Source organism: Petaurus breviceps, unplaced genomic scaffold, assembly GCF_028583685.1.
Source record: "Petaurus breviceps papuanus isolate PSGF00001 unplaced genomic scaffold, PetGlider_PUasm1.0 91041, whole genome shotgun sequence".
Lineage (NCBI taxonomy): Eukaryota > Metazoa > Chordata > Mammalia > Diprotodontia > Petauridae > Petaurus > Petaurus breviceps.
Window position 1 is genome coordinate 20,867,863 of NW_027187400.1, and position 21,397 is coordinate 20,889,259.

At 39.4% G+C, this 21,397-nt stretch overlaps 1 protein-coding gene across 5 annotated transcripts in view; it reads right to left on the bottom strand.

The window, feature by feature from the left end:
• The window catches only part of PRDM2 (PR/SET domain 2), a 216,475-nt gene that overhangs the window by 159,574 nt on the left and 35,504 nt on the right, over positions 1–21,397 (bottom strand). For all 5 annotated transcript variants that reach the window (XM_069079255.1, XM_069079254.1, XM_069079250.1 and 2 more), the window contains one exon: positions 7,441–7,558. Coding sequence is in view for 4 of the 5 variants with exons in the window: in XM_069079254.1 (XP_068935355.1) it covers positions 7,441–7,558 (118 nt within the window). In the remaining variant the exon portion in view is untranslated. The remainder of the gene's footprint in view (positions 1–7,440; positions 7,559–21,397) is intronic.

The window sequence follows — 21,397 nt, forward strand, 5'->3', positions numbered from 1 at the left end:
AGGAGGGAAGCTTCCCCAAAAGATCCTCCCAAGCAGCTCACAGGAACATCAAAGTCCATGCTGCCCTAGAGAACATGAATTTTCCTCCTCAGAGATGGTCATTGGGTCCTCCATCTTCCGTGCTGTTATTTCACACAAAATCCTAATGAGCAAATGGAGCTCATTTCAAGCCCCCAGCAAATTAAGAGAAGCTTTATTACTTTTGATTAAACTTACAGGAGATAGGAAGATCACCACAGGAATATGCACTATTAGAACTAACAGATGCCAGCCTGACTACATAGAAAGGAAATACTGGAAATACCAGAGACAGAACTCACAATGTATAACCATGTAGAGCCATTTTATGTAGGAGCAAATAGCCTTATATACCTCAATAATCCCGGGGAACATCACTGTACTCCAGCACAGTAGTGGAAGTAAGTGATGGTAATCCTGAATCATCAAGAGAAAACTAAATCATTTTCAGAATATTTTATTTAAGGATCTAGCACAAATAAAAATTTTGTAAGATTTCCATGAAAAACAGTTTAAATATAAATAGTCTTAGTACTCAAGGAAAAAACTTGAAATCAAAATTTGAAGGCAAAGGAGTCAAATTCAAACTCCAGTTCTCCTACTACTATTAACCATGTGAACTTGAGTTAAAATTCACTTCTACTCTCTGGGTCTATATTTTCTCTATAAAACAGGGCATTAAGGTAGATTAAGATCCCTTTACAAGATTAAGTTTATAAACCTATGGAGTAATTTGAAAAATCTTCTATACAGAATGCCTAACTACTTGGCTGATTCAGTACAATTAAAATTTTCCTGTAATCTTACGGTTTTATTTGCTAAGTAGTAATCACAAACAAATTTTAAGGTGAGTTGATTCTACCATAAGTGTGCTCTATTTTACAACTGAAACTTTATCATTAAAACTATAAATTAACTCTGCCATTTCTTAGAAATCAGATAAAGCGGGGATAGAGTCAAGATGGCAGAGTAGAAACAGGACTTCCGCATGGCTTCCATTTCCTCCTCCTCCAATTCATGTAAAAAATGGCTCTAAACAAACTTTGGGGCTACAAAACCCATAAAATGAGTGAGAGAAGCTAACTTCCCGCTGAAGACAGCCCAATAGACTGGCAGGAAGGGACCAGCACAGGGCTCTGGGACCCCACGTGAGCCAAAGGTTTTAGCCTCAGGGTGGCCACAACCAGCTGCTGGCTAGAGGGACTTCAGATCACTAGCAGCTGTGGAGGTTTCCAGAATTATCAACACACAGATGCTAAGGACAAAGTGAGAGGTCAGTGCACTGTGGACTTTGGGAACAGGGAGTTCAGAAGTGCGGTCCAATCTTTACCCCTTGGAGGGAGAAGCAGCTGAGGTCCCGCAGCCATGCAGCCGCCGTCACATGGCTGCTTCAGAGATCCTGGCCTGCAGATTGTAGGGGGAGCCAAGCAACCAGTATGAGGAGTAATCACTCTTGCTTTAACCTGCTTGGATCTGGATCACTGTCTTAGGTGGAAGTGCTGGGGTGTGTGACCAGTTTGCCAGAGCGTGTGGAGGCGTCAGAGAGGGCACCCAACTAATAGCTCCAGCAGCTGTGAAAACCCCAGCTATTGGGACAAAGCTCCCCTCTAGGGCACCAGAGTTCTACTGTGGCAAAAAGTTGAAAAATCAAGTAATTGAGTGGCAACATGAGCAAGCAAATGAAGCAAAGCAAGCAGAACAATCCGACATCAGACTCCTATTTTGGGGACAAAAAAGATCAAAGCATGGAATAGGAGGAAGATGGTGAAGTCAGAACTCCTGCACCAAAAGCTTCCAAGAAAAATATGAGCTGGTTACAGGCCATGAAGGACCTTAAGAAGGATTATGAAAACCAAATAAGAGAAGTGGAAGAAAAATTGGGTAGAGAAATGAGAATGATACAAGAAAATTATGAAATGAGAGTCAACAACCTGACTGAAGAAAATAACACCTTAAAAAACAGACTAACTCAAATGGCAAAAGAGGCTCAAAAAGGCAATGAGGAGAAGAATGCCTTGAAAAGCTGAATTTGCCAGATGGAAAAAGAATCTCTAAAGCTCACTGAAGAGAATCATTCCTTCAGAATTACATTGGAGCAAATGGAAGCTAATGACTTTATGAGAAATCAAGATACTATTAAACAGATCTAAACAAATGAAAAAATAGAAGGCAATGTGAAATATCTCACTGGGAAAACCACTGACCTAGAAAATAGATCTAGGAGAGAGAATTTAAAAATTATTGGACTACCTGAAAGCCATGATCCTTCAAGAAATTCTCAAAGAAAACTGCCCTGATGTTTTAGAACCAGAGGGCAAAATAGAAGTTGAAAGAATCCACTGATCACCTCCTGAAAATGATCCCAAAAAGAAAACTCCTTATATTATAACCACGTTCCAGAATTCCCACATCAAGGAGAAAATATTATAAGTAGCCAGGAAGAAACAATTTGAATATTGTGGAAACACAATCAGGATAACACAGGATCTGGCATCTTCCACACTGAGGGATCGAAGGGCTTAGAATATGATTATTCCAGAGGTCAAAGGAGCTGGGATTAAAACCAAGAATAACCTACCCAGCAAAACTGAGTATCATGTTTCAGGAGAAAATATGGTCATTCAATGGAATAGAGGACTTTCAAGCATTCTTGATGAATAAAACAGAGTTGAATAGAAATTTGACATTCAAGTACAAGAAGCAAGAGAAACATGAGAAGGCAAACAGGGAAAAGAAATCATAAGGAACTTATCAAAGTTGAACTATTTACATTCCTACATGGAAAAACGATAATTGTAACTTATGAAATTTTTCTCAGTATGAGAATAGTTGAAGGGAATAGAAATGTGTGAGTATATATATATATATATATATGTATATATGTATACATACATATATGTCTATATAGGAGGGTATATGGGCACATGAATACATATGTGAGTGTGTGTTTATATGTGTACAGGTATACATAGACAGAGGGCATAGGACCAGTTTAATAGGAAGGGATGATACTTAAAAAGTGAAATTAAGAGGTGAGAGAGGAATATAATGAGAGGAGATGGGGAGAGACAGAATGGGGTAAACTCTCTCATATAGAAGAGGCAAGGAAAAACTGTTACAATGGAGGAGAAGAACAGAAGGGCAAAAGGGAATGAGTCAACCTTATTATCATTGAATTTGGCTTAGGGAGGGAATGACATAAACACTAAATGGGATATCTCACACGATAGGAGAGTAGGGGGGAAGGGGATGATGGAAGGGAGGGCAGCCTGGGGGGAGGGAAGTTGGAAGCACCCACTTTTGAAAAGGGACAGGATCAAAGTTGAGAACAGAACAGGTAGGGGGGTGGGATAGGATGGAGGAAAATATAGTCAGTCTTTCACAATATATCCACTATGGAAATGTTTTGCATAGCTACATACATGTACAACCTATATTGAATTGCTTATCTTCCCAGTAAGGGTGAGTGACAAGGGAGGAAGGGAAAGAATCTGGAATTCAAAGTTTTAAAATCAAATGTTTCAATATATATAATTACTATTACTATTATTTTGCACGTAACTGGGAAATAAGATATACAGGCACTGAGGCATAGAGATCCACCGTGACCTACTGGAAAGTCCGAGGGGGGATGGGGGAAGATATGGGAGAGAGCAGATTGGGGGAGGGGATATTCAGTGGGATCGCTGTTTTGGGGTGGTGGGTAGGGGAAAAATGGGGTGAAAATCTGTAACTCAAAATCTTGTGGAAATGAATGATGTAAACTGAAAAATAAAAAAAGAGAGAAAGTAAAAATTAAAAAAAATCACACCAAAAAAAAAAATCAGATAAAGCCAGACTTAAAAAAAGAAGCTTATATACCACTTAGGACAATTGATATCCTAACAAGTTTGGTCTTACCTGAAGCTTAAATTAGCATCTTTGTAGTATCAACTCATGGTTCCTACCTCTGCTGTCTGCAGTAAAGCAGAATAAATCTGATCCTTCTATCTGATTAATTTCCTTCACATATTTTATCAACTAATCAAATACTGATTTAATATCTACAATATTAAGGGACTCTTGGAAGAAAGCAATCAAGTCCTGTCTTATGCCCATCCCATCCACCACCCTCATTTATCTTCTCTAGGTGAAACACCTTTGATTGTTTCAAAGAATTCTCATACCTCATGAATTGTAGCTTCTACACTTTCCTGGTTCTAGCCTTTCCTTGGATATGCTTCAACTTAAAATGTAATACCCAGAACAAAAAAACACACTCTCAATGTGGTCTGACCAGGACAGAGTACACTAGGACTATAGTCTCCTTATTCTTGAAAGTTAGGGCTCTCAATGCAGCTCAAGATCAAATAAACCTTTTTGGTTTCCATACCACACTGTTGACTCATGTTAAGCTTATGGTCCACTGAAGATCTCCTAAACAGCCATGAAAAGTTTGTTTGGTTTTCTTTGGTTTCTAACCCAAGAGGTAAGACTTTACATTTATCCCCAGAGTTTCTCTCATTGGATCAAGGCCTTTTGAGATCTCTCTGGTGCCTGTCTGTAAAATACCTATTCATTCAAAAAGTATTAAGTGTCCACTAAGTGACAGGCTTTATCCTAAGCAATGGAAATATGAAGATATAAACAAAACAGTCCCTGACGTGAAAGAGATTACATTCTACTTGGAGAAACAAGTAGTACACATATAAATACAAAACATATACAAAGTCATTTCACAGGAAGGAAACAGCACCTGGAGGAAAAGCTTTGTGTAGGAGGTGGTACCTCAGCAGAGTTTTGAAAAGAGCCAAAAATTTATTCTCAGTGGAAGAGGAGAGGAAGAGAGCATTTCGGTCCTGGGAAGACAGCCTACACAAAAGCCTAGAGACAGATGATGAGATGTGCTTTAGGCAGGGGCCTAGAAAAGATCATCTGAACTCTCTATCTACTATTTGAGGGTTCTTTGACTTGGCCAAGATCAGAGGGCAAGGCCAGGACATAGAGGGAGGGTCTAGAACCCTAGCTTGGTTCATGCTACTTAAGCTGCACACTGATACTTCACAATATGTATGCATAGCAATAGATTTACATATGCATAGAAATGATGTTATATTATACTCAGATAAAAAGTGAAAGAGAACACATTTTCATATCATTTGGGGCAAGCTGGAATATATCCTCTTAAGGCCCCTCCTCCCATTCTGCTTCTGATGTTTGTCTAAATTTTATATGTCAACTCCATGGTCCTAACTCAAACATCTTTCAATCTTATTTATTTGCTCTTGCTAATGTTTAGTGACACCTAGGTTAAAAGTAAATTTCAGAGAATCTAGATAAAGGATAACGGGAGTTATGTGGGTTACCTTTATAGAAAGTCAGACCAGAAAGGATAGGAAATTCTCAAGAATGAAATTCTTAAGTCACGAAGGGGCAACTACAATGAGGAGGAAAGAGTCCGAAATGGACGTGAAAGCTCACCCATCGACGCAGATTTTAAAAAGAAGACGGGCAAGTAACCGAGCACGGATATCAGATTGTGACATAGTGTGACAAGACTAGTGCCAGGAGTACGTAAACTCAGGGCATGCTGAGACTAGTGAGGAAGGCAAAGGGAGATATGGGCAGTGTCATTATTTAGCTTTGCTGGGGATGAGGATCCAAGACAGGAGCAGCCCATTCTGGGGAAGGTGGGGTCACTGACAGTGAAGAGGGTCCAGCGAAGGTGGCCGCTGGGCCGTCACCAAGTACTTTCTTGAGTGTTGCAAGAAACAGAGGATAAACTTACTGAGCTACTTGCATTCTGATTTCTAAAAGACTACAGATAAGGGGCGGCTAGGTGACACAGTAAGTAAAGCACCGGCCTCAAAGTCAGGAGGACCCGAATTCCATTCCGGCCTCAGACACTTAACACCCACACAAAAAAAAACTAGCTGTGTAACCTTGGGCAAGTTTCCTCCAAAAGGAAAAAAAAAAGACTACAGATAACATAGGGCAAGTCTTCCAATTTTGAGAAAGGGGAAGCAAATGAAATCTGTAAAACACTGGCCAAGAGGTTTGACTTTGGTTCCTGGAGAACTTCTAGAACATATTATACAAACTGTAAATTTTTGTCACTATCTTTTTTATATAATCTTAATTTCCTCCTTCACTCTATCTCACACAAAAAGAACCTTACTCCTGGTTACCAGGGTCAACCCCTCTAATGCACAAGTGATTTCATTCTATACCATCTCCTCCAGTAGACTGTCCCCCACCACCTCCACTTATCTTCAATCTCTCCCTGTCTGCTGGCTCATCCCCTACTGCCTACAAACATTTCTATGTCTTCCCCATCTTTAAAAAACCTTCAAATGATCTATATCCACAGCTCTGGAACAGAACAGGGCCTGGACAGAACCCCTGGGGACAACACTAGAAACTAGTTCCAACACCAACTGTTTTTGCTAGATGAATTCATCTAACGGAATTACCAAGCCACTTTCCTCTATCTCATCAGGAATCAACTGTTTTGCTGCAATTCAGGAATTCTGGATCTGTTGGATTCCTAATAAGCTTCTAATTAAGCTAGTTTTCTTATGTATTCATAAATGTCTGCCCTGCCTAAATTACAAGATAATACAACATATTAAATGAGGATAGTTATCATATTTATGACTAATATTTGTGATACTACAGTGAAAATTGTAAAGGTGTCTAGAAAGGGAATGGGCTATCTTTACCATTTTATATTTTAAGAGAAACTTTTAAAGTACTTTGATATAATCTTATTGGATTATAGGTCCCTGCCCAAGCACCACTTAATAGTTATATTTTGGACACTCCAGTCTCAGAATGAATGTAAATAGTAACTGTTTCTCTTTTGGACATTAATCATGAGGGTCTTCCCTGCCCAGTTTGATTTTTTTTAAAAGGAGCCATCCCTGAACTCACTTTTATTCAATGAATAAGTGCTGCCTCACTCAAAGTGAGAACTTGAAAAGACCTTAAAGGGCAAAGGTCTCCCTCTGCATCCTGAGCCATCTCCATTCGTCCTGCCAGATACCTAGCCACTAGTTCTGGAGGAGAAAGTGAGGGTGGTGACTTTGCACAGCCCTCTCTCACTCCAAATCAAAGTCAACTGCAAGTCCTGCCATCTCCCTGATCTCATGGCCCTCTTTAAGAATGGCCTAACCACAACCACAACCACACAACTTTTAGGCAGCAACTATCTCGTTTATTTTCCTTTCATGTAACTTTTTAAAGTTTCCTGCTCTATTTTAATCCATTTTCAACCTGAGATGTAGGTTGCAAAACTCATAACCACTGTTCCATCTAGTCAAGTCAAAGAATAAATATGTAGATAATTCCTTATCTTAAAATCGGAAAAATATGATAGCATTCCAAGGATATTTTTTTTGCTAAAATCTATGTTTAATGTTTCTTCCTAACTGTGACACTCACCAATCCGTGTCTTGTCAACAGCAGATGGAAAAAGTCTCACTTCCTCAGGAAGCCCTCGAAACACATGTTCAGGTACATCAGCCAGGGTTTCTGGGGCTTCCAAAGCCTCAAGAGTGTTCTACAAAGTGAAAAAACAGAAAGATCACATCAGAAGGAAAAAACCAATCAGTTTAACCTATTCTTCAAGTTAAGTAGAAAGCAAAAAAATAAGAGAAATCTGAAGTAGGCATCCCAAGTAAAATATGCTGTAAGGTACCCCAATAGCTGCTTTGCTGTTTCCCACTATTTGTTTATGAGGCTCCAAATTGCCAAGAAAAGAGCTTTAATAATTCAGTCACGGCTTTTTACCTCTACCTCATTCCATAGCACTGTGGCTGGTACATTGTAGGTGCTTAATAAATGCTAGTTTTTAAAATAAATAGCCTATTTTACCAAACTGCCTTTAATGCACACTTAACCCGACAGCCAAATATTACAAGAGTTCACTTCTAATTATATTACCCATAGCTTATGTCACATTTTAAAAATGAAAGGCAGAAAAAAAGATTTTGTGATATAAGTAACTAAAGGCTTATGATTTAGTCACTATAATATCCAATTACATTAAACCTGTCTACAATATAGAAAGGTAACCCTGGCATCACAGATAGAAACCAATCCTCTAAGCCAGGAAGACATGGGTTCATGTCTCCATAAGCAACTGAAAACTTCTCAGTGCCCCCAGTCAAAAAACATTTATTAAGCATATTCACTATGTGCCAGACATTACACTAAGCACTGAGGACATAGAGAAAGGCGGTCCTTCTAGTCCTCAAGCTCTTCTTCTAGCAGTGGAGAAAACCCAAAGTAACAAGAACCACACAAAATATATACAGAAGAGATGGAAAGAAATCTCAGCGGGGAAGGCAATAGCTACAGAGGGGAAAGGAGATGGGAACTGGGCAGGGCTCCTGAAGAAGGAAGGATTTGGGCTGAGGAAAGTCAAGGAAGTGAAGAGGCATAGATGAGAGGCCTTGCACTAGGGCCTGTCAGTGCACAGGCATGCAAACATGATGCAGATTATGTATGTGAGGCAAAGCAAAGAGGCCACTGGAGCTGGATCACAGAGTGTGTGGAGGGAAGGAAAGTATATGAGGAAAGAAAAGAAGCAGGTTACAACAAGCATTAAACCCAAACAGAGATCTCTATATCTGATCTTGGAGGAACCACCAAGTAAGTAAGAGAGTGTGACATGGGCAGACCTGTATTTTGGGAAAAATCACTTCGGCAGCTGAGCGCAGGATGGATTGGTGCTGGGAGAAAGGAGGCAGAAGGCCATGGCAATGGTCCAGTTAAGAAGTAGTAAGAGCCTGAATTAGGCTGGTGGCTACATTAGGAGAGAAAAGAGGAAGCACACAGGGTTGGTGTGGAAAGTTGAAATGACTATTTAGAAAATGGACTGAACATGTGGGATGAAATGAAAAGACAAGGATGATGGTGACACTGAAAGCATAGGTGACTGGAGGATGACAGTATCCTCAACAGTAACAGGAAAGTTCAGAAGGGTTTGGGGTGGAGATATTAAGGGACATTATTCTGGAAATGCTGCGTCTGAAATGTCTACAAGACATTCCAGTTAAAGATGACTGAGACAATTGGTGATTGAGGACTGGAATTTAGAAGAATGAAGAGGCATTGACATTACATATCTGGGAACCATATGACAAAGTTGCTGATCTGCATTAATGGAGGGAATTTCTTCAATGGGGAATACAAAAATGAAATTATAGATTGAGTCAAAATAAAGCACACTAAAATACATCCATCACTACCACTCCCCACTGTCTCTATCCTCATCACTCCCTACACACACACACATACACACAGGTTTTGTATCTAAAAAGGTAGCCTGATGTAACACCCTTATCTTGCAAATAAGGAGAGTAAGGCCTAAAGAGCTTAACTGAATTGCCCAAGGTTACAAAAGTGGATCAAGACTCAAACCTGGGTCTTCTGACTGCAAATCCATAACTTCCCACTGTACAACAGTTCCTGTAAAAATGAAACTGGATACTTTCAAGTTAATGGTAATTTACTGCCTTATATGTAAAGTCACCAGAAATAAAAAAGTTACTATTATAAAACAACCAATCAAATTGTGGGAGACATTAATTCAGAGTATTAAAAACAGTGATGGAACAAAAGGTAAAAAAGAACAATTTCAATTCACTGGCAGAAAATCATAAGGGGAAAAAGCATTTCTCTAGCTTCTCCTATAGGCTGGGCAGTAATGAGATGCTTTTTTAAATTAATCACTTAATAACAAAATAACTTTAAATAAAAGTAAAAATCAATCAGACACTGCAGATATCTCAAAACTACTAAGAAGAATCAGTCAAGGACTTCCAAAGGAACTAATCACAAGGTGTAAACTGAGGACTAATTAGAAAGATTGGCCCCCCATGTCACAATAAACTACCCTGAGTATTCCACTTGAATGTTTCTTCTTGGCCTGGAGGGGACACTGTCTAAGGAAAGGCTACTCAATTCCCATGTCTAGCTAAAAAGCTAAGAAGTGGACCAGCAAGTCACTACCATAACTGTCACCCAAGGACCATCCCATCTCAGCCTGGAGATACTTATCACCACAAACTTAACAAGGTAACTAACTTCTCAAACCACAACAACTCAAAAACTGAGGTATGGAGAAGTTGAAATCATTATTAACAGAGGAAATACCCTTACTTTATTAAATCCCTGGTACTTGAAGTAAACTTATGTCAAGAACAGGAAATTCTTTCAATTTGTAAAATCTGAGCATTCAAATTTCTATCTACCAAGAGAAAAGAAAAAAAACTCAAAACAAAATTTTATTTAAACAAATCATTATACAAATGTCTCATCAGCAGCATTCTACCTAACTGGAGAGACATGAGATGGTTTCTGTGTAAGGATCAAATTATGGTACTCCATACTGGAATGCAATTCTTTCACTACCTATATCAGCACGACACAAACTCAGCTAGGTATAAATCTGTTAGTAACAGCTACACATCACGGTGAACAGCGTGCCAGCATGTCAATGGCAAGCAAGGTAGTACTCTGCTGCTTGTTCCAGCTATTCAAATGCCTTTGAGTCTCACCTTTGACTGCATCAAGCCTTTGTTGCAAACAGTATACACTGCGTTGCTCTTAATAGGCCTAAGAGAGTTTGGAGACCTTCCTTGCCCTTATTAGGCCGATGCATCACATGGAGCCCTTGGTGGGAGGAGCGTGCCGAAAGAGTGGAACAGGAAGGGTGGAACAGAAAGAAGCAGAGCAGAGCAGAGATGGAGCATGAGCTGGGACCAAGCAGAACTGAGAGGGAGAATATTTGTGATTTCACCACCGTTAATCTGTGCTACTTTCTGAGAACTTAGAGGGAGAATGTTTGTGATTTCGGCACTCTGCCCATTTGTTCTGTCTGTGTTGGTGTACTTTGTCAGAATGCAGAATTCTGTCTGTTCAAAGAGGACTTTACTGCTGTTACAGAAGCCCTGGGACTTTACTGTTGATTTGTGTTTGATTTCTCAGACAGAAGCTTTGTCTGTTAGTTTGTCAGACAGAAAGTGAATCGAGATGATAGTGACAGCAATATGTGTAAATATTGTTGTAGCTTTTTTAAGCTTTGTCTTCTTAGAAAAAGAAACTTCGAGGGGCGGCCAGGTGGCTCAGCGAGTAAGAGCACCGGCTCCAGTGTCGGGATGACCTGGATCAAATCCAGGCTCAGATACTCAGCACCACACCCAGAAATAACTGGCCGTGTAACCTTGAGCAAGTTACTTAACCCCGATTGCTTTAAAAAAAAAAAAAAAAAGAAAAAGAAACTTCGAAGAGCAGTTTCCATAAGCTAAGGTATGAAACAGGAGAGGAGAGCTGCCTGTGTGTGAGTCCAGGAAAGAGCTGGCAGCCTGTGGAAGAGGAGCCTTGGGGTTTGGAAGTCAGCCCCCAGTTGAGATGAAACAAGACTTCACTTGGGTACTCTGCACTGACTGGTAAGACTGCAACTTATTGTGACCTAGGGGTGGATGGTGTCTGTACTTTTCTGCTATGTCTTAAGGCTGATTGGAAGCCAGCCTCTAGTTAAGATGAAAGAAGACTTTACTTGGGTACTCTATACTGATTGAGGAGATTGTAACTTACTGAATAATATGTTTTGTTTAAGACTATGTGGCCATCTTAGTAATATACTGTTATATTATGTTGTTGTGAATGGTGTGCTTTAGTTTCTTGAATGTTTTTGGCTAAATAAATAGAGTTCACTATACTATGTGACTAGTTCCTTAAAGTTATTCACAGCAGCAATCCTCAAGAGAGCTGCTTATGATTGGCTTTACACAGATCTGGAATCACCAAGACTCATATTTGTGAGTTCAAATTTGGTCTCAGAAACTTACTATCTGTGTAACCCCTAGGCAAGTCATTTAACCCAGTTTGCCTCGGTTTCCTCATCAATGAAAAATGAGCTGGAGGAGGAAATGGCAAACTATTCCAATATCTTTGCCAAGAAAACCCCAAATGGAGAAAATCTGAAACTCAAGGGTTTGTGGAACTGAATGCTGTAAACTAAAAGTAAACAAATAAATTTTTTTTAAAGTATGGAGTCACAAAAATGCAAGGACCTAAAACAATTCCAAAAGATTCAGGATAGAAAATGCCATCCACAGCCAGAGAAAGAACTATGGCGTCTGAATGCAGATAGAAGCAGACTATGTTCCTCCCATTCATTCTAATTCTCCTATACAACATGACTAATGTGAAAATCGGTTTAATAGGAATGTATATGTAGAGCCTATATGGGATTACACACTGTCTTGGGGAGGAGGAAGAGGAAGGAGGTAGAGAAAATTGAAAACTTATGGAAGTGAATGTTAAAAACTAAAACCTAACTAAATTAATTTATTTTTAAAAAATGGGATCACAAAGAGTCATATACAACTGAAACAAGTGAACAATGACAGCAACAAAAATCTATTAAGCTGTGGAATTTGAGCTGGAAGAGATTTCAGAAATTGCCTGGTTCACCTCACACCCCTTTATTTTACAGATGAGAAAAAAACTAAGTTCCATAGATTAAAAGATGACTTACCCTAAGTACAGAATGGTAAACTGAGGACTAGAACCCAACTCACCTATCTTGTCTTACATTATAAGTTAAACTCCCTTCTCCTCTATTGAGAAGGGCATGTTCAGTGCTCAAAGTACATGAGTTATCCACCTTTGTCCCAATTTCAGAGAAGCAAAGTTATACTCTCTCCAGGATGAGAACACTGAACTACAAAAGGAGGAGATCCTTGACTAGTCCCCATGTCTGGAAAGGGTAGTAAGAGCAGCACACATTTTTTATGAAGCACTCTCAAGTTTGCAAGTATTTTATAAACAAATTATTTCATCTAAGAAACTCAGTATTAAAATAACCAGAAGAAAGGCAAGTTCAAACAATTAAGGTTCTCTTCCACATCCAGTAAATCGACCAAGCTGACCCAAAAGGAAAATAGTCACTACTAAAGAGTCTATGGGAAGACTCATACTTACATGCACTCTTATATGCACTTAGACGGCTGGCAGATCTGTGAATTCTATCAGTCTTTCTGGGAAATATCCAATTTTGCAAGAAAAGTGACTCAATTGTTTTTGCTCTTCTACATAGCGATAATCCCATTACTATATATATAGCCCAGCACTTTTTGTATGCATGTGTGCACTGGATGGAGGGTGGGGGGACTGGGTATCCATCAATTAGGGAAGGCTATATGTATTTCAGTATATAAATTATTTATGTAGATATTATACTATCAGAAATTTAAAATATGTGGAATTCATAGAAACATAGAAGACTTTTATCAAATACTGCAGAGTGAAAAATAAAACAGAACCAAGAAAACATAGATACACCAAAATGATGTAAATGAAAAAATAAGATATATAAAAGTCAAGCTGTGAGTATCTTTTCTTTTTAAATTCTGGCCTTAACACCTAAGAAAACAGGCATTTCTGTAGATCAGAAAAGGAGGGGTACCCACGAAACAGGAGTTCTCCACTGTGTACAGCATGGCCTTTCTTCCCAATACATAACAAATTCAACATGTAACTTTCAAACCCATCTTGCCTATACATAATTCCTTCTGATTGTCTTCTGTAGATTTTCCAAAATAAACCATTTCAGTGACCACGCCCCCTTCTTCAGTTTTTGTGGGGGAGAAGTTTGGGAGGGATGGGGATCACTACTATACACCAATCTTCTCTTCCCACCTTCAAATTTGGGGAAGTGAGAGGACAGCATTTATTTTTAATTCCTCTCTCACATACTCCCAATTAAAAAAATAAGGAAATAAAATTTTTATAACAAATAGGCAGTGTCAAGCAAAACAAATTCCCATACTGATGTAGCAGCAAGCACCCCGGCATCCCTAGGGTGACTGCTCACACAGGTTCTTGGATCTGTTTTGATAAAGGAAAGCAACTCAAAATGGGTTAACAAGCTTACTTTAATCAGTCAGATATGTATGGTTTACCTAGTTCAGGGGAAAGATGTCAGCACCCTGAACTTCAAAGTATACAGACAGAATTATCAAGACAGAGAAACAGATCAAGTAGACAGTTTTCCAAACTGTCTAACCATTACATCCATACCAAACAACATCTGGGTTTCAAAGCCAGGGGGCTCTGGACAACGGCTTTCCAGTTTCATCTGATCACAGAACACTTCTCAAAGTGAGCCCCAAAACAAAGCCTCACATCAGGGCTTATATAGCCTTCTCCTGGCTCAGAGAATGTAACAACCTTATTGACTCACTGGCCAATCAAGAAGTATCTACTGAAAAACAAGCCTCCCACCCCAGGCTTCAGGTGCACTTTAGCTTAGGGGCAGGGAAGATCTTTAAAATTTACATTCCCATTACAACTGACCACATCAGAAAATATGTGTCTCAGTCTTCACAACATTATCTGTGTCAGAAGCTGAGTAGCATCTTTCATCCCTATTTCTCAGGAGGCATGGGTTGGTTATTATGAGGAAATGAGTTCTGAAGTCTCTGAAAATTATTGGGGGTTTTTTATGTTATTATATAAATTATTCTGCTGACTTCCTTCTATATCAGCTTACACAGATCTTCTCAGGTTTCTGTGAAACCCTCTATTCCCTCCCCTCCCCTAAACCTTCCCCTCTTTCTATCTCCCCTATTACTATCAAGACTACCACTACCCGGGGCGGCCAGGCAGCACAGCAAGTAAGAACACCAGCCCCAGAGTCGGGATGACCTGGGATCGAATCTGGGCTCAGACACTTAGCACCCACCCAGAAACACCTGGCAGTATAACTTTGAGCAAGTTACTTAACCCCAATTGCTTTAAAAAAAAAAAAAAAAAAAAAGGACTACCACTACCCCCACCCCCATGCCAGTCAGCTAGGTCAGGGGTGGGGAAGCTGCCTGACCCAGGTGTTAAACATTCTGTTAGAAGCTTTGCCCAAGCATCCCGGTTTGTTCCCTGTGAGACTACCTCCTATTGTGGACAGAAACTCCGAGGATCTTCATCTTCCCCTTCCAGACAGATTCCTTTGTGAAGGCAAACAAGGCCATCTGTTGCCTCCATTCTTACCTAGCCTTTAATCACTGAATAGGTGTTATCTCAGACAAACTAAGACCTGGGAAAGACCTTAGCTTTAAAAAGCCAAGGTCTCCCACTGTATTCGGGGGCTATCACCAGTTGTCTTGACCTATGTCTTGCCACTGGACCATGATGGTTCCAGAGGAGAGAGTGAGGCTGGTAATTTTGCCCAGTCCTGTCTCATTTAAATCCAATTCACTTGCAAAGTCAAGACATTACCTAACTGATGTCATTGGTCCTCTTCAAGAAGGAAAGATGAACAACAAACCGTATAACTTGTTTATTATATACAGTTGTTTGCATGTTGTCGCATTGTCTGATCTTGAAGAACAGAGGCTATTTATTGCCTTCCTCTGTATCCCTAAGGCTATTAACAAATGCCTGGCACATAGTAAGTGCTTAATAAATGCCAGCTGACTAAAAATAATATTCTATTACATGATTTATTTTAGCAGTTTCCCAAACAACAGGCACCCTCTTAGTTTCCAGTTCTTTGCTACTACAAAAAAGAGCTACTGTAAATATTTTTGTACATTCTTTTACTCTTTTTAAAAAATCTCTTTGGAGGGGCAGGTAGGTGACGCAGTGAATACAGCACCGGTCCTGGAATCAGGAGGACCTGGGTTTGGATCCAGCCTCAGACACTTAACACAAAAAATAGCCATGTGACCTTGGGCAAGTCACTTAACCTCAACTGTCCTCCAAAAAGCAAAAAAATTAAAATAAAATAAAAAATCTCTTCAGGGTACAGGCCTAGCACAACTTAGTGTGAGAGATAGCTAAGAGTTAAGTTCCCACAGAACTGCTAAAAATTACTGAAGCAAAAACTACTGGTAATAAATTGTGAGAAACAGTAAGGAGTTAAGTTTCCATAGAATTTCTAGACATTACTAAAGTAAGATAAAGGGAGCTGGCAGGCAGCAGGTAGAACCGACCAATCAGAAGGCACACAATAGCCTTGAAAGACCTTTACATCAAGATAAGGACCATGATGAAGGGTGGAGTCCACTTTTGGCCAGAGGTGTTCAATTCCTCTGAACTTCTCATCAATAAACTTCTTTTGATACCCAAATTTTGGTATCAGTTGTGTTTGTATTTCTAATATTAGTGACTTTGGAGGCAGTTTCAAACTCATTTCCAAAATGGCCAGACCAATTCACAGCTACACCAGCAATATACTAGTGTACCCATTTTCTTACAGCCTCTTCAAGAATTCTAATTTTCCTTTTCTGTCCTCTTTACCAATGTGATGAATGAGAGATGAAACGTGAAAGATGGTTTAACTGGCCATTCTCAAACAGTGATTTGGAGCATTTTTTCATGTCTGTTTGATAGTTTTCTAAGAAAATTCAAGCTAATTGTTCATTATCCTTCAGACATTTATTTATCTATAATGGAATGGTCCTTTTTCTATACATTTGAATCTATTCTTATAAGGAATATAAGCAATCTAGAAGATTTTGGAGAAAAGAACTATCAGAACACTTCCCAGTTTTCTTTTTCATTTTAATAGCAGTGGTTTTGTTTATGCAATTAACTTTTAAAATTTTATGTGATCAAAATGTTCTGTTTTCTCTTCTGTCATCTTCTCTGTTCCTTCCTTGGCCATGAATGCTCTCTAATACATAGATCCAAAAGGCAATTTCTTCTATGCTCCTCTAATCTGTTCATAATGTCATTCTTTACATTTAAGTCATGTATCCATATGATGCTTAAATTAGCATATGGTGTAAGATGTTGTTCTATACCTAATTTCTGGCAGATTATTTTCCAGTCTTCCAAGCAATTCTTATCAAATAGTAAATTCTTTTCCCAAGAGCGAGGATCTTTGGGTTTATCACACAGTAAGTTACTGGGGTTTTTTGCATCTGTATATTGTGTACAACTTGCAGTAGGTGGTCAATGGGCCATAATTGGGAAATATTTAGCAAAATACATAAAAATATATTGTGTTTTATGGGATTTTCTAAGTCGCTATTCAGCCCAGGGATCAATTTCTATTTGAGTTTGATACCACTAGGGTGCATAATCTCTTCCATTTATCAACCTCTTTTTTAACCAGGACTAAATCATTTTAGTGATTAGTGCTTTGCAGCACCATGTGAAATCTGGTTCTGCCAGGACCCCTTCTTTCTTATTTTTTGTTTTTCCATTCTATCCCATGAAATTTTTTACCTCCTGTTCCACTAAATGAATTTTGTTGTTATTTTTTTCTAGCCCTATAAAATGATCCTGTGATAGTTTAATTTGTATAGCACTGAACAAGTAAATTATTTTAGGCAGCACTGTCATTTTTGTTATATTTGCTCAGCACAGTCATGAGTAATTAACATTTCTTCAATCATTTAGATCTATACTTCTCTAGCATGTATGTTTTATAGTTGCATTCATATAGTTTCCATGTGTGTCTTGGTAGGTAGATTCCCAAGTACTTTATACATTCTACAGCTATTTTGAATGGAATTTCTCTTTTTATCTCCTTCTGTTGGTAATATAGAGGATGTCTACTTAATAATAACAAGCATTTATATTACATTCTTTAATATGTTGTTCAATTTGGTCTTTACAGCAGCCCTGTAAAATAGGTGTAATTATTATCTTGGGCCCAGAGAGATTAAATAACTTGCCCAGGGTCACCAAATTAAGTGTCTGAGGCAGGATTTGAACTCAAATCTCCCTGACTAAGCCAATACCCACAAAGAGATCAAAGAAAAAGGAAAAGGACCTATATGTTCAAAAATGTTAACTAGTGTAAGAGGGGATGTAATGGTATCTTGTTTTGCTCCCACAGATGCTTTGGGGATATAATTAACACTATAAACTGTGGGGGAAGCTTGCTTATCTTATTCTACCAAAACAATGCTCATCCTGGTGACAGGGGACTAGAAAGGCTGGGATGGGACAACCAATTCAAACCTGAGGGGTCACTCCTGCATAGGGAGGGAATGTTGGGTAAGGAAGAATATAAACAATCCTAACTCTGGTAGGAATGGTAGAACTGTTTAACCTTACTTCCACTTCCGTATCAGTGTGGGTGTTCCCAGGGAGCACCACACCCGCTTCCTCTCCAGAAGCATAATAAACATCTTCCTCTGCCCACTGTGTTTCTGAGTTCTTTCAGGGAGAATGGGTCTATCACATGGATCTTCCTGAGGGCACTGATCAGGGAAGTAGTAAACAGTGGAAGCTCCTTTGGGCTAACTCCCTGACTGCCTGGGAAATCCAGTGATTTCACACAAGCATGTTTCTCACAACTGGAAATAGCTAAAGATACTATGGTATATGAATGCAATGGAATATTACTGAAACATAAGAAAGGAAAAGGTGCATTCAGAGAAACCTGGGAAGATCAGTATGAACTGATACAGAATGCAATGAACAGAATCAGGAAAATAATATATACAATGACTACAGTATTTTAAAGAAAAACAACCTATAGAACTCTCAATGTGTACCTCCTGACAAAAGAGAAGAATGGATGAATCAGAGGTGCAGGAAGAGACACTTCCAAAAATGGTCAATATGTTCATTTGTTTTGCCTTATGATAGTTGTTACAAGGGAAAGAGTTTTGTTTTGTTTTGTTTTAATACTGTTTGCTAAGTAGTGAAAGTGATGCCCCCAAAAAGGGAAAGTATCCTTAGGGCAATTTTTAAATGCACAGAAAAAGATATTCAAAGGAAACAAAGACAACAACAACTCTGAAATACATTATTGAATTTATATTTTTAAAAATAGCAACGTGTATGTAGGCAATTTGCCGTTCTATATACCAACCTCTTTCTGTTCTTTATATATAGAAATGTTTATATTTTTATTGTTTGTCAAGTTCAGAATAATAAAAAATATATAGAAGCAAAAAAACTGCCTTAAAATCTGTCTCCAGTTGCTTACTTTATGTATATCTGTATCTTTAAGAGTCTGGAAACTCAAGTACAATACTGAGACTTCTAAATATTTTATCCTCCAACACATAAACAGGCACACAAAAGGCCTAAATAAATGCTCGTAAAAATTAATTGTTGAATTGAAATACTATATGTTCACTGCTCTCAACATTCTTCTAAAAGTGGTTGTTTCTAAAACGTTACTAAAATAATCCAGTTTAATAATATTCACCATTCTAAGAAATAAATTTTTTCAATACAGGAAAGTCAAAGCCAGAAAGCCCCTTAAACCATTAAAAAAAAAATCAAGAAATCTTACCATAAAAGTTACCAAAAATGTTTTAAACTTTTCTTCAAATACTTGTCATTACCTTGCTTGAGGACAGCCTAAATATAATCACTAGAGGAAGTGAGGCAGTTCAGGGGATAGAGAACAGGACATGGGAGTCAGGAAGCTTCCAAATCATGCCTCTGATTCATACATATTTAGCTGTGTAACCCTGGGCAAATCACTTATCCACTGCTTCAGTTTCCTCTTCTGTAAAACAGGGATTCTAATAGCACCTGTTCTCAAGGTTGTTTCGAGAATCAGATGAAATAACATATTTATTCATGTGGCTACTTCCTCTTTCTTCCTTTAGTTAGATCAAAGGGTATTCTCTAAATTTGTGCACCTCACACTTCTCCTGAGCAGTCTCCATTCTGCTTGGCTTACAGAGCACAGCATCTTCTCTGATGAGAGTACACCATGCTGGGTGGTCCTGGGCAAGTGTCTCATGTCATGCAATCAAGACCAAAGTTCTTCAAAGAGACATTGAGGGTGTCCTTGTAGTGCTTTTTGTGACCACCATGAGAGCGTCTGCCCTGTGTGAATTCTTCATAAAATAGTCTTTTTTGGCAAGCATGTGTTTTGCATTCAAACATCATGACCAGCCCATCAGGGTTGCATTCTTGGAAGCTGAATTTGAATGCTTGGCAGTTTAAGTTCGAGTAAGGACCTCCATATCTGGTACCTTATCCGGCCAGGAGATCTTCAGAATCTTCTAAGACAATTCAAATGGAAGTGATTCAGTTTCCTGACATGGTGCTGGTAGACTGCCCAGGTTTCACAGGCATACAAACAATGAAGTCTGCACAATGGCTCTGTAGGCATTCAGTATGGTAGTCAGTCTAATACCTCTTCTCTCCCATACTTTCCTCCAGAGCCTCCCCAGCACTGAGCTAGCTCTGGCAATGTGTGTGTCACCCTCATTACCAATGTGTACATCCCTGAAAAGCAACTATCAAGGTAAGTGAACTTATCCACGGTATTCACAGCTTCTCCATTTGCTGTAACTGATGGTCATACACATATGGATGTGTGGTGGTGGCTGATGGAGCACCTGTGTCTTCTTGGTGTTAACTGCTAGGCCAAAATGAGCACAAGCAGCAGAGAACTGATCCATACTTTGTTGCATCTCAGCTTCAGGGGCTACATCCAGTGCACAATCATCTGCAAACAGAAAATCATGCATCCACACTCCCTCCTCTTTGGTCTTGGCTTGCAGCCTTTCAAGCTGAAGAATTTACCAGCAGTGCAGTAGCTGACCCTGATATTCATCATCGTCGAAAGCATTTGCCAACAAGGCTGAAAACACCATGCTAAGAAGCAGGGGAGCAAGCACTCAGCCTTGTTTCACCCCACTGGTAACTGGGAAAGCACAAGAACATCGTCCCCCATCCAGAAACTGAGAAAGTAATAAAGGTAGGGATAGCCTTACCTGATGCCTTTTCAAGTGTTTTGTATGACCTGAGTGACCTTTAAAGAAAAGATGTCTAATTGGAAAATTGGATTCTTCAAGCAGTAAGCTAGCCTCTAGCCAGTAAAAGGGGACCACAGTAGGTCCCTGCCCAAGCTCCACTTCATGGCTGTATTTTGGGCTCTCCTGGCTGAGAGTGAATGTCAATGGTAACTGTTCCTCTTTGGAACAGCAACCCAGAGGGTCCTCCCCTCCCAGCTTGATTTTTTTCTTTTTTTTTCCTAATTAAGGGGGCCATTCCTTGACTAACTTCTTAAAGAGGCCTGTTCACTGAATGGGCGTTACCTCACTCTCGGTGAGTTCGAAAAGGACTTGGCCTAACAGGGCCAGGGTTTCCCATGGCATCCTGGGCCATCTCCAGTCATCCTGATGAAAATCTGGACCAAGACAGTTCTGGAGGAGAGAGTGATGCTCATGTCCTTGTACATCCCTCCCTTACTCGGATCAAAGTCAACTGCAAGTCATGTCATCATTTCCCTGATGCCATAGTCCTCTTTGAAAATGAAGGACAGGGGCAGCTAGGTGGCACAGTGAATAAGAGCACTGGCTCTGGAGTCAGGAGGACCTGAGTTCAAATCCAGTCTCAGACACTTAACACACACACACACACACACACACACACACACACACACACACACACACACACA